General features: G+C 34.4%; 1 protein-coding gene across 2 annotated transcripts; it reads right to left on the bottom strand.

The window, feature by feature from the left end:
- Positions 1–554: 554 nt before the first annotated feature.
- On the bottom strand, positions 555–19641 carry LOC123717331 (methionine--tRNA ligase, cytoplasmic). 2 transcript variants are annotated; one of them, XM_045673257.1, is made up of 24 exons: positions 19447–19641; positions 19005–19116; positions 18661–18814; positions 18210–18350; positions 17891–17988; positions 17487–17603; positions 17069–17185; positions 16739–16814; positions 16162–16289; positions 15474–15578; positions 14493–14670; positions 13275–13439; positions 11819–11920; positions 11019–11136; positions 10191–10261; positions 9213–9310; positions 7709–7857; positions 6923–7055; positions 5410–5553; positions 4318–4453; positions 3436–3504; positions 2571–2726; positions 1634–1795; positions 555–796 (listed from the first exon to the last, which is right to left on the bottom strand). In XM_045673257.1, exons 1-24 carry the CDS (start codon positions 19547–19549, stop codon positions 683–685), a joined length of 2946 nt encoding a protein of 981 aa, XP_045529213.1. In that variant the 5' UTR covers positions 19550–19641; the 3' UTR covers positions 555–682. The 2 variants fall into 2 exon arrangements, with proteins under 2 accessions (XP_045529213.1, XP_045529212.1); XM_045673256.1 differs by having other exon boundaries at positions 19005–19128.
- Between the last annotated feature and the right edge of the window lie 150 nt (positions 19642–19791).

Consider the following 19791-nt stretch of genomic DNA (forward strand, 5'->3'; position numbering starts at 1 on the left):
AACAGAAGGGGTGTGGTTTTTCATCATGATAACGGTAGACCTCAACCAGAGCTTGGCTGGTAGGTTTTAGTGCATCCACCGTATAGTCCTGACCTTACATCTTCAGATTTTCACCTGTTTCGATCTCTTCAGAATTCTTTGGGCAGTGTCAGCGGACGAGATCACGAGAGGACTGCCAAAACCAAGTGTCTCGGTATTTTGATCAGAAACCCCAAACGTTCTATAGCGATGGAATCATGTTCCTACCTATAAGATGGTGAAAATTTTTGGGACAAAATGGTACCTAGTAAGTTAATAAACTTTTTATCTCAATTTAATAATGTTTATATCTTAATTTAATAAGCTTTATTTCTCAAGTTAAAAAAATATATATCTCAATTTAATAAGGTTTATAATTATAAACTTATTATAATCACGTCCCTATTTGCTTAGCTCCTTCTTTATCTTCCTTTAAATTTCTTCTGTACAAACATTACCTGTCCACATCGTATCCCGAACTTTCTTACTAACTAGTAACTGGCGTGAGACTGGTCTTAAATTATCAATAAAACGCATACAAGTAAAAGTTTATTGAGATTAGCTCGGAACTTACGAACTAAAATAAATACCACAAACGCAATGAACACATGTTTGTATACATCTATTGCACAGTGTTATATATACAGAATACTTTTCAAAACATTTACTTAGCTTGCGCCGCAGCGAGTTGTTTTTTGAGATCTAGCAACAAGTTGACTTCCTGTTGCCATACTGACTTGTCTTTTGTCGATGCTTTTAATTTTCGAACCTTGTCACCCTGAAATATATTATGTTTCAACTTTAACGGCCCTATTTTGTAACGTACACTAACGATATATGATGGTTATTTTTATAAATACTATAAAAGGCTTTTACAAGGTACATATTCTTTGAAGTTAAATATTATGATATATTTTGTTTGACAAAAATGGCGAAATCCATGGCGCTACAACCTAGGTCAGGGCCTCAAATTACTGAATCTGTTTCATGGTAATTTTTCAATCTAATAGGCGAGTCTGTGATCAGCCTCCTGTGCCGATCACACGCCGTCGACTTCCTCACGATGTTTTCCTTCACCGTTCCAATGAATGTTAAATGCGCATATAGTAAGAAAGTCCATTGGTGCACTGCCGGGGATCGAACCTACGACCTCAGGAATGAGGGTCCTACTCTTAAGCCACTAGGCCAACACAGCAATATTTTTTTAATAACCCGTAAATACGTATAGATACTAGATTGATTCAAAATAATTTTTTTTTAGTAAATATATCTAAAAAGCTTCTTTGTTAGACAAAAAAACCTAAAAAATGAGTTTGATATCTTGAAAATTGAGCTGGCACATGGCCCATGTGCCAGCCTCCCATTTGCCCAATGAAAATAAAGAAAAAAGTTTCTTTTTCAATGCATTTTAAATGGGAAAGGGGATAATGCGCCAGCTCAATTTTTACGATATCAAACTCATTTTTTTAGGTTTTTAGATATATTTACAAAAATATATATATATATATATATATATATTTTGAATCAGTCTAATAGACACAAACTGCGACAGTAGACAATCATCCCAAATAAAATATTGTACTGCCGGGAGAAGGTAAAAGACTAAAATTATTACCTGTTCAGCGATTGCTTTTTCCAAGCTGGCAACATTAGCTGGCGTTGCTACACTCGACTGAGCGGTCGCCATTTGCTTTTTCAATTCTAGCAATATGTTCACTTCCGGTTGCCACACTGTCTTATCTTTAGTGGACGCTTTCAATTTCCTCACCTTTTCTCCCTGAAACACATAATTAATTTCAAATGTTAATTAATAATAAGTGTGAGGAAATTATAAACTTACGAAAAACAGCTTTCACAGTTGAAGACAAGAGAATGAGAATAAAGTTAAAATTATTTTCAATACTCGAAAACGCTCTTGAAAATTATGAAAGCCCTTTGTTCCATGAATTGTAAATGTACAATCAGATTAAATTATAAAGGAGGCAACGGGCGGTCTTATTGCTAACAAGCGATCTCTTCCAGGCAACCATTGTAAAAAGAAATATGAAATAAAAAATGAATACTAAATACTATAAGGGTAATCTTTGTTTTTAATTTATTTTATTATTATTATTAATTACTTAATAATAATGTCATGTGGAACATTGTGTAAAACAAACGTTGTGTAAAACAAAAACTTAGCGATTAAAAAGAGTGGTGGAGAGTTAATGCCAGTTCTTCTCTTCCGTTCTACGCCCTTGATTTGATAACTGGCAGGAAATGTAAAATTATAAGCATTTCATTTCTATATATATATATATTTCTTTTTTGATGTTCATAAGTGTACATTGTGTTTACCTTAATGAATAAATGATATTGAATTTTGAATATGCATAACTGAATTAACAAAAATTATATAACTAAACATTAATCTAAGATAAACAATAATACATATGCCAACTAACATAAAAGTACTATATCTATAACACTTTTGTAAAAACAATTTATAGATTGTATGAAATTACGCATCCTGTACAAAAGTTAAGAAAGATAAGTTCTATAAATTTTATTACCTGTTCAGCGACAGCCTTTTCGAGACTGGCAATATCCGTCACAGGCTGACTCTGGGCAGCTGTCAGTTGCTTCTTTAACTCGAGAAGTTTATTCACTTCCGGTTGCCACACTGTCTTGTCTTTTGTGGACGCTTTCAACTGACGAACTTTCTCACCCTGTATAGGATAAAATACCATACAATAATCCCTTATCTTTGAACCCTTAGTTGATAAGACAGGTGTAAGGGATTCAGAGATTACTTAGAGCAACCAATACAGACTGAGTGATACCGCAGCCCATAGACACTCAATGCCAAAGGGATCGCGAGTGTGTTGCCGAACTTTTATGAATTGGTTCGCTTATGTCTTGAAAGACTACTCGACTTTGAATCTTAACCTAGCTTAGAATTAGACCCCATGTGTCGATATAATTGATTGAATTTATTCCTCCAGATATTTAAAACATATATCATAAAAAGAGTGGCGGAGAGTTTATTGCCCTTCCTTCTCTTCTGTTCTACGTTCTTGATTTGAGAACTGGCAGTAAATGTAAAACTAGAAGCATTTAATGTATATTTATTTTCTTTTGACGTTCATAAGTGTACATTGTGTTATATATGTACAAAACATAACAGACTTTTGAAAGTATAAAATAACTTAGGGAGCGTTCAAGTATTTACGTAACGAATTTCTGGGGACGTTTTATTATTTTCCACTTTCCAGTCATTACGAGCACATAATGGTAAGTTTTAGGTATAAAGAGTCACTGGGGTTGGTCACGAAACGTTTTACTATTGGATACAGAAACGTTACGGCGCGTTTCATGGGGGGGGTGGGTCAAGAATCTCCAAAAATTGCGTGACGTAATACTTGAACGCTCACTTACCTGCGCAGCGATGGCCTGTTCCAAATCAGCAACATTTGCAGAGGCGCCAGTTTTCACAGCACCGTTTTGCTAAAAATATATAATACATATAAAGAAAATACTATATGCATAATGGATTTTTTTATATATTAACTAATGATAAGTAAACATTTATATATGTGTAGCGAGCGTATTTTTATTTTTATCATAGGCTCATTATTCTAACATAGAATGTTAAAATAAATTAACACAATATTAAATTATTAAGACCATTAAGAAAAACACTTTTAAATTTGACCACGCACACTGAAAAGTACGCGAAACGTCGGAAAAAATTTAAAATGTAGAATTATGTAAATAACTATGAGTTTTAAAAATAATACATAGCTTTAATCCGTTCGAAAAGTGTTTTTCTTAATGTGTAAAAGCTATTTTAACAAAAGACAATACTATTATTAAGACCATTTTACTGTATACAGTTCTTTTTGCTTTTTTGTTTTGTCATATTAAGCTTTTAAGCTGTATAATTTCAATATAGGTGTTCTGTGACATTAGATGTTTCTTTTCTGTCCTGCTGCCTGACTAGACTAAAGCCTTTTTTAATGTAAATGTCCATTGCTCTATAGCATATATATGTTATTTATTTTAATTCACTTTATCGACATTTTTTATTACTAGCACGTAACTAAAAAAACACGTTCGCGCATATGTGTGCGTGCACGCAGGTGGCTTGTTATTGGATACTCACATGTTAACTTTTTTATATTAATTTTATTATAATAATTTAATTACATAGTTATTTTGTCTACCCCATAGATTTAATGTGTAAGAATCTGTGCTTGGCTATTTTTTCTCTGCGCATTGAGCTCAGTACTACATAATTGAGTAATTTTTACCATTTACCTTAGCTCTATCGGCTTGAGTCCCAGCATATTTGGCCCTCATTGTGTCCACCAACTCCTGCTCTATTTTGGCGAAAAGCGGCTCCGGTTTGCCAATTACATGTCCCTCGGGAATGTATTGGAATAACGCTGGATTCCTGTATTCGTAGTTTAAGTTTGTATAAGAAATCGTGTGTTCATGAGTGCCTTATTTTATACTTTATTCATTTAGAGTTAAGTTCATTTGCGGTTGTTGGAAGGAAACTCTTTGTTTAAAGCTGGGCGTCACCTTTAATTGTTTTAAGCAAGATCTTAAAAGTAACATAAAATTATTTAGGGTAGTAACGACGCTGGAAGAACATGACTTTTTAAAGGGTTCTTAAATTAAATAAAAGCGTCTACACACGGCCCTAAAATCAGAGGCCATATTATGGAATTAGAGCCGTGTTGGCCGTAGGTTCGATCCCCGGCTGCACCAATGGAAAATCCTTCCTATGTGCGCATATAACATTCGAACGGAACGGCGAAGGAAATCATCGTGAGGAAACCGGTTTGCCTTAGACCCAATAAGTCGACGGCGTGCGTCAGGCACGGAAGGCTGATCACCTACTTGCCTATTCGATTAACAAATGATCATGAAACAGATATCTGATGACAGATCTGAGGCCCAGACCTAAACAGATTGTAGTGCCATTGATTATTATTATATTATGAAAGTTGTGGGAAGCAACCTATAACGCCGTGTGTAGCAAATCGTACAATAATGTTACGATCAATGAGCAATCAGCTGCACGACCGGTTACATACTGACCGCCAGGGACTTTATGATTCGAACTACGAGCTGATTTCATCCCCACCACAAATATCGCCATTGATTTTGAGGCCGTGTGTAGACGCTTTGACACGTCTGTTACCAATAAATAATATAAGTGTAGCTGACCTATTGGAAATTCTTGGAGACGAGAATGTTATATTACAATTTATGCGTGTATAATAAACTAAAGGGAAAATTTTAATTTCAATTGTATGTGTGTGTAAAATATATATACTTAACTAATGTTAGGCTACATTAATATAGTATTTTTTTTTAATTTTTAAAGTAAAGTTTACTCACGAGGGGTTGATCCGGAAGCTGGTATCGGGCAAGTTAAGCTGGGCCTTCAGCTTTCGGCTGGTGTCAGGCATATATGGCGCTATCAAAGTGCACAATAGCGCCACCAACTGACAACAAACGGCTATCGCAGTCGAACCACGAATTCTGAAAAATTTACAAATATTAAAAAAAAAAACATAAAATATTCAATGCAATCGTCACATTTCTGTTTATAAAAATATTAATTCAGAACTAAGTAATAATAAAAATTCTGACGCGCTACAACCCCAAATAGGTATTAAGCTCAGATTGCTCCGTTTGTTTGATAATTTTTATTTCATAGTGAGTGACCAACCTTCTGATTAAAACAATTCGTAGATTTTTGTATTTGAGACATGCTGGTTTTCTTACGAAGTTTTTCTTCAACGCATTAGCGCAAATTGACAGAAAGCCCGTAGGGACAAACAGGGAAAAAGCTCTGGGATTAGGGTCGCACGCGGAACTCACTATGCCAACTGCCCGAACTAGGCACTAAATTAAAAGAAAATAACACTTAATCAGATCTCGTCCTGCCATAGAATAGACGAGATCAACTGACAAGAAATTATCTATGGGAAAAACGTTTTTCAAAGACTAATGAAATGCGCGACAGGGACAACGCAATACAATGCCGAAATAGCCGATTGTCTCTTTTCAAAGGCCGATGTGCAGGCGCTATCGATTATAACCACATAAGGCTAACCTCTAATGCCATAAAATTGTAAAGTAATTAAACCTCATAACGTAAAGAGTCGTTACTGTGATCCAAAAATATTTCATAAAAATATTATTAAATTACGTTCAAGACGAAGCGATGTTCCTATCAAGAAATAATAATTGTTTGGGCCCGGATAAAATAAATCATGGCGCTACAACCATTATGGGTCTGGGCCTCAGATTTCTGTATGTGTTACATGATCATTCACCAATAGGCAAGATCAGCCACCTGTGCCTGACAAACGCTTCAAACTTTTTGGGTCTGAGAGCCGCCGGATTGCTCACGAAGTTTTCCTTCACCACATAGAAAGAAAGTCCATCCGAAATTCGAACCTACGACCTCGGGAATGACAGATGAAAGACGCACGCTAAAGCCACTAGGCCAATACTGCTCTATTGGCTCGGAAAAACTTGCCTTGAATCTATTCAATACTTTTATTTATATTTAAAAGGGGGCAAACGGGCAGAAAGCTTTGGTTTGATACCGCTCATGGAAACTCACATGGCCAGAAACACTTCAGTGAGCAGCTCGTTCCACATAGTGGTGGTGTCGGGCAAGAGTGACTTACACGCTCAGTTGTGGAGTGATGGTAGGAAGGCAATGTGCCTGACCAAGGGCGATTCTTACTTGTCACATTGTTGAATAGTTTAATTTCTACACAAGCACTATTGTATATATAACACATATTTGCGTAATTCAATCAATTCGGTGTAACGTACAAACGAAAATGTTTCCTATTTATAGTGTAAAGATATTATATAAATTAATAAATGTTACTTTTCTTCCGGAGATCCTTTAAGCAGAACCCAGGGCTGTTCGCTCTGCATATGTTGGTTCCCAAGTCGGGAGACACTCATGACATGCCTGAGCGCTTCTCGAAGACGACCTTTCTCCATATTTTGTACGTACGCTGAAATACAATTATTGACAAATCTAATAACTGAAAAATATCTTTAATAAATGTTGTGCTCTTAGGGTTATGCAGATTCCAATACTTCAAATAGATTAAAGTTTGATACACGAAAGTGATAATTTCGTTTCTGAATCACCCTTAGATGAAAGGGAACAATTACACCAGGGCCTGGTCCAGTGTCTCCAGATCAACTGACACGACGCATCTCAATACAATATTGCAAGTAGTATCGATACTCTGGCTGTAGTATTATTTTAGTATAGTGCTTTATTTTTATAGTAGATAATAAAAAGCTACGTCCAGTTTCTGAATTTTCCTTACGCACTGCATGTAACTAACAAGTAAAATAACCCCAAGAATTACATTAAATCAAAAATTCGTTCTATATTAAGATATATAATATACTATTAAAAAAATCAAATAACGCATCGAAATATACAGAAATAAACAAAACAATAAGTTTTTGGATTACTTTGACAAATTTTCCAAACAATTTGTAAAGTTCACTACTCAAATTCAAATAATGCATGTATTTTTTTTCCAAATACGTACACAAAAAAATGAAGAAAAAAAAATTACTCCATATAATTTTATAAAATATAGAATAAGAATGAGAAATATTCGTGTTAATTTTAATTGATAATACTCACCAACGACTTCTCTGTTGACAAGCGCAAATAGCATATAATCTGTGTTGGTAAATGACATCTCTGGGATCTTCCCTTTGAAGGTATTCGCACAGAAACTGAGTGACCGATGGCAGAAGTTACCGAGGTTGTTTAGTAATTCTGAATTATTTCTGAAAAAAAAATTAAAAACCAAAATATTGGTAGATGTTTATTTTATTTATTATGTAACGTGTGACTTTGAACTTAAGGTGAAAATGTTATAATGGCGTAACACTTATACCATTAGCGGTTGGAGTCCTCCTATACTTTTGCCTTTTTCTTTATACATAACGCTGATATCACAAATCTTTGCTCCACACAAAGAGTGAATATTAATGTACCTAGGTAACACTGAAAATGTTTAAAAAATGAAAAACGGCTTAATGTGGAAAGTTGCCAATACTTTTATTGTTTTTCGAAGTAATCTTCATTCCTCTCTACACATAGTCGTATTCGCAATAGTCCCTGTTAAAGGTCGTCCCTCACGCGTATCATCATAGAGATTGCTACGTCGACGCTTAAACTCGTAAAACTAATTGTAAATAGTGGCACGAGATGGGGCTTCATTAAGAATTGCTAATCGCAGCCTATCATAGCTTTGTTGTTTGAGTAAGCACACAACGAAAGTCATAATAAATCATTGACCGAAAATTTTCTTGCGTCAGGTTTCACGTGTAACAAGAGTTTTAGATTTGCCGCCAATTCACAAAACAAATGACAAATGAATGCAATAGGTTACCAAAGAGTTCTAAAATTGAAATTCAAAAAAGTTTTCATTAGCAATGTTTCTAACTGGCCAGTTCTAAACATTTTCAGTGTTACCCAAGTAAAATTGCTGATGATGATCGGATTATTCAAGACTGCAGTGATATGGTTGGGACCGGCAAAACATGCTTAATATGGCTTATTTAGTACAAACTGTGTGTGCAAGTCAGTTTATATACGGTTGACCTAGGTTTTAAATTAAAAAAAATGAATATGAAATTATCCACTGAAAATCAGTGTTGCTGGTGGCAGCAACTTTATTTATTTATTAACACTTCGTTGCACATAATATAAAAAGCGAACATAATCAAATTAAAAGGAGGGCAATTGGCGGCCTTATCGCTTTCAAGCGATCTCTTCCAGGCAACCACTGCGAGAAAAAAATGTATTCAATTGGATAAGATAGGCAAGAAGTGCAAATACATTTTACACATAGTCGTTGAGACAAAACTAAATAGGAACAAAAAAAAATAAACAAACTTAAACAACAAAAAAAAGGCTACATGAATCACGATAATTTAATGTCAGTCTCACGTCAGTTAGTAATAAGTACATCTGAGTGGAGCCCATTTGTGATTAAAGTGTTTGTGTGTTTGTGCGGTTCTTACTTACTTTTCTAGATTACAGAGTACCGACACATATTTTTAATATTATCCAGTTTTGGCGTATTTGTAATGTTTATAAGTTTTTCTCTACAGACAAGACAAGACAGAAAGCTCACCTAGTACACAGTTCGGTCCAATTGAAGCTCGAATCAGAAGTTTCAGGTCGAATACTGGCCAAATAGAAACGCCATACATCCGACGGGATTCCGGTTTCCTACAAAACATGGCTATTAGTGTATTTATTTAGTACAAGGGTACCCTAAAATATATATTTTTAATACAATCTAGCCTATACAACAATAATTTATTTAATTAGTTGACTTGTTTCTATAATACTCATAATTTGCTTAAACTACGGTATTATAAGGTCAAGTATTACGTAATTACGCGTTATTGCAAATATTACACCTCATAATGGTAAGTTTTAGGTATAAAGAGTCACGGGGGTTGGTCACGAAACGTTTTACTATTGGATACAGAAACGTTACGGCGCGTTTCATGGGGGGGGGGGGGGGGGTGTGTGTCAAGAAACTCCAAAAATAGCGTGACGTAATACTTGAACGCTCCCTAATGTTCATTAACAGTCTTTGTGTTCTATAATGTTTTAACACTATCCTCGTGTTGTCAGAGATACTTATATTCACTACACTAGGTTTATTAACCCAAAAGATTTAGTTCTCATTTTATTTATTTCTGACTTAACAAGTATTAACTGGCATAGTAATTTAAACCTATAATCCATCATTATATAAGGTTTCGCAATAACGCAACTCTTGGAAAAAATATCAGAATAGTTCAAAAAGACAAGTAATACGGACACTAAAGGTTTTTTATGTCATAGGAACAAACGGCAGGAAGCCCATCTGATGTTAAGTGATACAGCCTATGGACACACACACGCACAAAAGGCTCGTTGTTCGTTGCCGGCTTTTTTTATAATTGGTAAAGGATGTCAAGTGTCCTTTTAGTATTTGTCTTTATTAAACGTTTAGTTGTTACCATGCAACATGTTTTACTTTTAATACCTTGGTAATTTATGGTATAAAGAATTACAACACAATTTTTTTAGCAAGTAGTGATGATAGAAATGTTACCTGTGCATCTGTACCGAAGACACCGACGCCGCGGGATTTGGAAAATTTCCCTTCTTCATAGTTCAAATATTCTGAAATAATCAGTTACAAATTCAAATAAAATTTATAGATATGCAAGCGATGCTAATTCCGAAGCACTCTCTTCGCGTAACATGAACATGAATCTTCTACGAGAGCTTCATTAAATTTGCATGAGCTTCAGTAAATGGCTACACCAAAACCTGACCCAAGAGTCTGATGTGTGCAGTCAACTAGTTTAATTAGCCGATCAACTAGCGACCTCAATGATCAGCTATTATATCAGCTATGACTTGAATCGATGACGTCACATTATTAGCCTATCTTTTTCATTTCAATTTAGTTCCACTTTCTGCCACATAATAATAATAAGCCTATTTATTTACTGTTTTACAATAGTTGGTAGTTGCTATATTAAAGTAACCAAAAATATTGATTTTTGTTAGTTGGTTTATCTTAGATTATGTTAATAATATATATATAAATGAATAAATCAATGGCGCTAAAACCTCTTTAGGTATTGGCCTCAGATTTCTGTATCTGTTTCATGATCATTTGTAAATTGAATAGGCAAGTAGGTGATCAGCCTGCTGTGCCTGACACACCCTCAAGTTAGTTTTGTGTTCACGTCGATACCCTACTCTAATTGTATGTCAGTTATAAGCTCATGTTTTAAGCGATAAAAGCCACATTGCACCCAGCGTCATACAAAGAGTTTCATTTAAAATTTATATGATAAACCCTCAAACAGCCGCCACCGAACTTAACTCCCTTTAACAAATCTTATTTAAAATAAATAATAAAACTTACCAGTAGCAAATATATAGTCCACGAGCTTATGACCTTCGTTCGCGCCAATAACGCTAGCCGGGAACATTATAGCGTGGAATGGGACATTGTCTTTCGCCATGAATTGGTACAATTTTACCTAAAATTATACAGTATATAATATATATGTATGTATCGTATGTTACCGTCTAATATTTATTTAATTAAATTCTAAACATTTTTATGAAACATATTCTTAAGAATCTTGCTACAAGTGCGCATGTGCAATAGTTATTCATTTGACTCGTTCGGTTGTTTACGAATTGACTCGACCATTTCCCCGAAGTGGGATGGTCGAGTCGGAGGAGGGAGTTGTGATTATAAAAGAGGTTGTGACACAGCGCACGGGCTTTTTTCTTTGTATAAGTTTGAAGTATACAGTTCACGAAAATCAGTGAAGTAAATTATAGTGAATTTAAGTCATCATTGAAGTGTTTAATTTCCTACGCTAAGAACTAGATCAACTACCGCTAACACTTATATGTATATATATAAGGTATTCTTATTTAGCTAAATTTAATTTAATTTAGACCATTTTTTTACCATTTCCGAACCGATTAGACTTAGGCTCCTTCAAGAAAAGAACGCACCAATTATTAAAAGACTGGCAACGCTCTTGCGAGTCTTCTGACAGTGTGCATGGGCGGCGGTATCACTTAGCATCAGATTAGCTTTCTGCTAATTTGCCTCCTGTTACACAAAATAAAATATAATAATCGTAGAGCGGGGTAAATTCAAAATGGCTGTGGTTATCTCAAAGTGACAGTATTAAAAAACCTTACATCGTAATCTTTATCCGGCTTCCACCATTTCTCGTATTGTTTAGTAGCACATTGGGTTATGCTAGTGTAGCCGACAGGCGCGTCGAACCACACGTAGAATACCTGTTCCAAAGAAAACAGCGGAAATTATAATAAAAAGTGATTAACAAAACCTGCCAAAGTGACCAAATATACGTGGATATTTCAAACAAATTTTGATAACAAACCTTCACTCACTCAGGGGATCGCTTAGGGGGCCCTTCAAGTATTATGTAAGCAGATTTACTGCAATTTAAACCCCCCCCCCTGTCAGCAAATGTAAGCAAAGTAAAAATTATAGTACATAAACGTATTAATGTTATGTAGGAATCGTTCGCATTTCGTTTTCCAGCATAGACAATATATGGGTAAAAAATGTAAATAATTACCCAACCCCTATAGTGCTCACGTAATACTTGAACGGCCCCTTATCGTTCCAGAGAAAATGAAACGTACAAAATGTAACACACCTATTTGGAAGTACAGTGATATCTTGACATACGAGTTTCATTCGTTCCGTAACCTCAAAACAATTTTCCTGATTAATTGAAATGCCAGTTCCCAATACACCACCTCAGTTGTTTTTGAGAAAGAACACGATTTCATGATTCAACAGACTCTTAGGATTTATAAAAATAAATGTGATAATGTTTTATATACCAAAAAGTAAAAAACACGACCACAATGCTTCGAAAACAAGGGAAGCAAGCACTGAGGTCTACACGTGTGAGAAATTGTAAAGGTACGATTCCACCTGAACTGTGCCGCACAGTTCAGCAAGCTTAAAATATTCACGAAAAAGCCACTTGTTCACACAAAGTTACACACAGCATTGCCAGTGGTTCTGCTATAGCTTTGCACAAAATGTGCTGCACGCTATATGAGATTCCTCTTATCTCAAATCTTGCTCTCATCTCAAAGCAAAGCATCGCTCGCTCGGCTACTTGTTTCACAAAACACTGGTATATCGAGGTAACATTGTATAAATAGAGCGTCAATTGTCAAACTGATACTTTTGTAACGCAACCACTTTTTAGTTCCTAACTCTGTCAGAGGTAATTTCTATTACTAATACTTTTGCACACAATGTTGTACTTGGCTTGTCTCGGAATAAATTTCATTCACCAAACAACGTTCTAACAATAATAAATTTAGCGGGTTTACACGCAGGTATTGGCCATCTTTCTGAGAGGCTGGTGCCTATAATAGGAATGTTGAAGTCCAGTGGTAACAGGTCAGGTTGCACTTGGCTTACATCCTGGGTCTACATTATTTATTTACTAGACTAGTGCCTCCTTTCATCACAAAAGAAATACAATTTGATAGAGTAGTTGAAAAATACGTTTTGTATTAATACATATTTGCTAGTTTATATATGTGCGTGTTGTATAAGATTATAGTAATGTAAGCATTCCTAAATACAAGATAGTATTCGTACCTTATGTTTATACTTGTCAAGTGGCACAGGCACGCCCCATTTGAGATCCCGTGTAACAGCCCTCGCTCGCAGGCCTTCCCTTAACCAGGCCCGCGACACAGCCCGCGCTGGCCCCGACCAATTACCTTCCACTGACGATATCCACGAACGGATTGACGGCTCCAACTAGAAACATGAACTTTATGGTAAATGACGCATACAATATTTCAAAACTGGAAAGGTTTAGAATGAATTATTTGCCTCATTTATCAGGCTCTATTTACTGCATACTGCAATGGGTTATACAATATATTACATATTAAATAACCTTAACATTTGAGTATCTTAACATTTTACTTTGTACGTCAGTATGTAAAAAGATAAAACGGCTATATTACTTTATAAAACATTAATTGGTGGTCGTTACGAGTAACCTTTAAAAAGCGTTATGATAGAACATTCTCATTGACAAATCTCACGAAAAAAATTCAGTAATTTATTAAAAAAACACGATGGTATTAACTTTTATGGGTCAGTCACGTGATAATATATCGCAGGCATATTATTTACGTGGGTTACCCTAATATTAACTCGGAGTCTAATTATAAGCCAGCGCCACCTTTTTAGGTCTGGGCCTCAGATGTAGGCAAGTAGGTGATCAGCCTCCTGTGCCTGATAAACGCGTTCGACTTTTGGGTCTAAGGCAGGCCGGTTTTCTCACGATGTTTTCCTTCACCGTTCGTGCGGATTGTTAATGCTCACGTTGAAAGTAATTCAATTGATGCCCAGTGGGGGATCAAACCTACGACCTCAGGGATGAAAGATGAAAGACGCACACTAAAGCCACAAGACGATACTGCGCACTGAGTGTAATTCATACGTAAAGAACTTGACGTTCGTTCAACTATATACGGGCTCGGTTCGTTGAACGTACTGATACACCATCTTGCCTGTGTTACGTTATCAATCTACGTTGCCAAAGCGTTTTGACGGCTTCTCAACTTTATAAATGTTTAATTTGAATTTTAACATTTTTAACAATTCGTATAGATTTCATATTCACTAATAAATAATCTGAAATGGCTTTCGGTATTGTCAAATAGCCTATTATTTATATAAAAATATCAGACCTACATTCATGTACCTGTCTACATTCATAATAACGTAAACCGTGATATAAAGAGACGACTGGTTTGAAACGGTAATAAAAATGATAATTAATTAAAATAAAGCTTATACCTGTCCCAATTCGATAAACAGCTGTTCACTAGGCCTGACAGTTGGTCTGTGCGCACACACTTTACACTTTGGTTCGATTAATTCGACCGCATTAATCAATTTCCCGCATTTATCGCATTGATCACCGCGTGCACCATCGTACGCGCAGCCAGGGTGCGGACATGTACCTTCTACAAATCTAAAAAACATACACGCGGATTACATTTGACATTGATAACATTCATTAAAAAAAATTGTCTATACGTCATTGGAAAGCATAGATAGTAGATAGAAGCAAGAAAAAGGCATTTGTCGCCTATGGACACCCATTTTAATGGGTTTGGGGCGTTTGAGGGTATGTACTCTCTTTTTTTCTTTTCTTAAACAATTGGATGTCGTTGGATTGGAAGAACCCACCGGGAATTGATTCCACTCTTCCCTAGTTCCCATAAGAAAATGTCTTGTGAAAATCATCATCCTGGAATCAAGGTGATGCCGACGAAGTTTTGAAATAATACGTCTCGAACGTTGAGACGAGGCAGGAGGGATCAACCACAACAACTCTTCAGAACACTCCATAGGACACATTGGAGATTCAACAATCTAAGCCAAGTCAAAGGGAAAAGATGGTGTTTGGGAGCAGCCCAGAGATGTAAGCAGTATTCCTTGAGGTTGTACTTGAGCCTTATATAGAACTTCTTTTAATCGGCTGCTAAAAGGGGATGGCTATTCTTTCGGGACCTGGATAAAACTGCAGCACAATTGATTCTGATCTTGATTGATCTCTTAGTATATATTTAAAGAATGTGTATTCAAATAAGTAATTTATATTATACAAACATGAACTTATAACACACAAACCCTGAAATCCATTTTCCATACAAATATTTGGAGAAGATTTATTTTAAATTAACGTTTGATACTTCTATTAATGTTTTCTACTAAACATATTTTATTTAAATTGATAAACTTGTGTAAAGCAATAAAAAAATATATACATACCTATCTGCCAGGAACCTCTCGCACTTCTCGCAGAACAATTGCTCAACCGACTGCGTGCTCATGAAGCCATTGTCCAAGACTTTCAAGAATAACTTTTGTACTATTCTGTGAAAATAGTTCTTTCATTAAGAAATCTAAAGCCATAAAGACAATTGTGAAGACTTGACCTATAAGAACCTGCCTTGTTTTTTTATGTTATAAGGCAAACGGGCAAGAGGCTCTCCTGATGTTAAGTGATCCACCTATGGACACTCACACATACTAATGTCAATTATTACGCGATAATAATTTACAGATAAGAAATATCAAGTCGTACGTCATTAGACAAAATCAAGGTAGCAAAATCAAAAATAAACTAGGTATACATATATAATAAACTGATAATATTATTATATATACTGAATTGTTATACATATGTGCAAATATATTTATTATTAGTTTAGTGCCAATTCATTTTTTTTATGTTCGAAGATAATGAATATTTTTGAACTGTTGGTTTGCCATAACCTATGTGTTTTTTTTTATAGAACAGGAGGCAAACTGGCAGGAGGCTCACCTGATGTTAAGGGATACCGCCGCCCATGGACACTCTCAATACCAGAGGGCTCGCGAGTGCGTTGCCGGCCTTGTCAAGTACATATATCATGAAATTGAATTAAAAAATTGTAATAATATACACAGTACTCACTGTGTCTGTTCAGGCGTGCTTGTCCGTCCAAAATAGTCGAACCCAATATTAAACCAGCGATAAACTGAATTGTGGATTTCATAGTATTTATCGCATATTTGTCGTGGTGTTACACCTTCTTCGAGGGCCTGAGTAGGCATTTTAAATGTTTATTTAAGTAACATAAATTAACATATAACTAAAGATTATTCATCATTAAATCATTATTCTATGTAAGAATTCTGTAAGTTTGCCCATTAAACAGTAAACTAATAGGTTTTTTTCTAGATTTAACATTTATTTTAGTTAACTAAAAATCTTCTGATACAATGATTTTGTTAGTTAGATGAATAAATTGATCTACTAACATCTATAGCAGTCTTAAACCCTACATTATATACGTATCTTCTTTTCTAGAAAAGTCATCTCTGTTTTATTTTGTAAAAAAGTAATTTTACCTATTTTTTTTACAATATTTTACATACATTGATTTGATTATATGTAAAGACAGCGTAAATTGTGTTCCCATTTGTCATTCATCCATTCATAATTATTGTGTGTACTTTTGTTTTATGTTTTTTTTATGTTAGAAACTTACCTTTGTTTCAGTAGCAGTGCCATATTCATCCGTACCACTTATATATAGGGTGTTGTAATCACATAGACGACAATACCTATAAAAAAATTCAAAGTTAATCATTACTATAACTATATTTCTTTAATCTCATATCAATATTAAATAAAATTACATGATTATGAACAAAAATTTAATGTCCCAATCTTGCCTAGCCCTGCCAAAACTTCAGAGATAAAATGCTTTGAGAATCTGGTTAAATTTTTAGAATACAGGCCAAAGTAGCTAAATTTAAATCAATATTACAAAACAGAAAAACGTAGACATACAACATGTAATGAAATATTTATTTACCTTGCAAATATATCAGCGGAGAGCACACAACCAATAATATTCCCCAAATGTGGGATATTATTTACGTATGGCAACGCTGAGGTTATAAGTACATTCTTGCGATCTTTAACTGGCAACCTGCAATAGAATTGTTTTTTTGGTATAATCATTCCGCATTCATTCTAACACAAGGAATATGTGTTTCATATAAAACTCTATTATATGAAACAGAAAGTTCAGGCTACTCTGACAAGCAAGCCATCAAAGCCTAGAAGCTCTAGTTCTAGAAGAATCAAAAAGAAAGCTAGTCTAAAATAATTTTTGCTCAATGGGAAATCAAACAATGTTGTATAACCTGTACAGGTTAGTAAAGAAAATTAACACAATAAAATCAATACTGAATGCAGTAAATAAAACACTTTTAAATAAGGATACTTACACTAATTTCTCTTGTTTAATGGGTGCTTGCAGGTTTTTCAATCCGTTTAACCAATTTTCTTGAGCTAAATCTGCCTCTTCCTGTGATACACTGATGGCAACTGAATCGTCTGGTGATCTTAAATATATATTAAACATTATCATTATAGAATTCATGAATTTATTGTAACAATGCTATCTATACCAAGGGAACCATTTTCAGATTTAAGGTACTTAACTAGTTTATTGTTATGTTAAAAAACTTAAGTTATTATAGTCCAATAGTAATCATCTTAATTTCTAACATGAAATTTTTATTTTTATTGCATTGCATAATTATGTGTCTGGAACTATTTTTTAAATATAAGCTATATATATTTCATTGAAATAAATAAAAATAATAAATATTATGTTCTAGCCACTTACCCTGAAGGCGTAGACAAATTGGTAATTTGAGGAGTGCCCAATGCTGAGATGTTACTAAATGGACCTTTAGGATTCCCACCCCATTGCTTCACTGCTTCCTGTCATATTTCAATGTTTATTTACAAAAATGTACTGGCACACCCTAATAGCTAATTAATTGCATACAAAGTGCAAATTTTAACTATCTGGCAATAGCATTGAAAAAAGAATAGAATCTGAATTCCTCTAAATATATACTCTACACTAATAGACAATATTATATATTTTTAATATGCAATTTAATTATGTAAATATAAACAAACATAACAGTTAAAATTACCTGAAAAGCTTTAGCTTTATTCAAGTCTTCAGCCCATTGAAGGATATAAGAACACTCAGATAAATATAATTTTGATTCTTCATTATATATTAAAGGATAGAGTGTACTCCATATTGATATATCTGCTGCTGAAAGCTTTTCCTAAATAAAATTTATTTAGTCAATATTTAATTAACAAGTAGAGCTTTCTACATCAATGACAGATTTGTATGATGTTATAAGCAACATTACTAGCCTTAGTTTGAAAAGTCTTTGAAATTATGACCCTTCATCATCAGTTCAGTGATATCAGTATACTAAAATCAATATTATTAGTTTCTAATGAGTGTGTATTTTATTTATGTATTTACACCCAAAATAGTTGTTTTTATTAGTCACTAGTTTTCACTTTACATAATATAAAGCATAGAAACAAGCTAGGCATAGAAAAGTCATGTAGTAAAAAACATACCCCTATTATATATTTATGTTTCTTCAACAAATCATTCAACACAAGAACAAGGGATTGCAAAACTTGTTTTACATCTGAAGGAACAGTTTTTCCTGACAGGACATTTGCTACTGCTGGTTGAAGGCGGGTTGCCTCCCATTCCTGCATTTGCTGGCTGAGAAAAATCAGTTTAATTATATACTAATTGAATAATATTTATACATGTAAACCATGGCCAAATTTACTCGTTAAATAATTATAACAGGAAATTGTCATACATGGGTTTAAAAAAATGAGCATGTTACTTATCATTATTATATCTTAATGCTTAAGTAAATTATAAAATATTTATAAAAACCACATACCACTGCCCATTTTGAGAAAGGTCCAGAATAGGGAATAGGTACTGTACTGCTGCGTTACTTGAGAAAAAAGTTAGTTCTTCATCAACTTCAAGCAATGGAAGGCATTTTGGACCTGAAAATTGGTCTGCCATGCAGACAGAGTATTGAAGCATCAGTCCCAACACCACCCCAAAATGTGACTACATATAGTAATGTGCGTAATCTTATAATTATAGGTTACAACTCCTATAATGTACTCCGTAGCCTTTTACCTATTTTCCTCACGCTATTTCTACGTATAATTACTATTGTTTTAATAAAGCATAAATCTGAATGAATTACAGTGACATATTGATGCAGTAGGCTTACACGAAAGTTACTTATTTCCTTAACTAGTTTTATAGGTAAAAGGCTGAATTAAAATATTATATTAGGCAAAAAATACATGAGGAAAAGAAACTACCTTCAAATGTAGATTTTTGCAATTCTAACTTTTTCCCAGCTAAATTTGCCGCAATCAACAATTTCAGCGTCGAAGTATTATTATCGTTTGTGTGTATTTTCATTTTTAAAGAGATCTATATTAAAGATTAAAGAGAAAAATAAATATTTCCATTCGCGGAAAATAACCTCTGTTTACGAACTTTACGTGGGCACTTCCATAAACAGTAGACGATGTCAGATATATGAGATGACAGCGTCAAAACACAAAATAGGTAAGACAAAGATCAATGAATAACCATGCAGGCCAAGAAAGGGAAAAATAAGCCCAATGAAAATATGTAATCTTTAACCCTTGCAAAAAGAA

The sequence above is a fragment of the Pieris brassicae genome, chromosome 12 (genome assembly GCF_905147105.1).
Source record: "Pieris brassicae chromosome 12, ilPieBrab1.1, whole genome shotgun sequence".
Classification (NCBI taxonomy): Eukaryota; Metazoa; Arthropoda; class Insecta; order Lepidoptera; family Pieridae; genus Pieris; species Pieris brassicae.

What these genes read in the sequence shown, in the direction of transcription:
- LOC123717331 (XM_045673256.1), bottom strand. Translation starts at nt 19,549, where the DNA reads ATGAAAATACACACAAACGATAATAATACTTCGACGCTGAAATTGTTG. An exon ending in TGTTTATCGAATTGGGACAG is followed by an intron (nt 13,440 to 14,492) that starts GTATAAGCTTTA and finishes TCATGTTTCTAG; the next exon opens with TTGGAGCCGTCAATCCGTTC. An exon ending in AAAAGGCTGTCGCTGAACAG is followed by an intron (nt 1,796 to 2,570) that starts GTAATAAAATTT and finishes TATGTGTTTCAG; the next exon opens with GGAGAAAAGGTGAGGAAATT.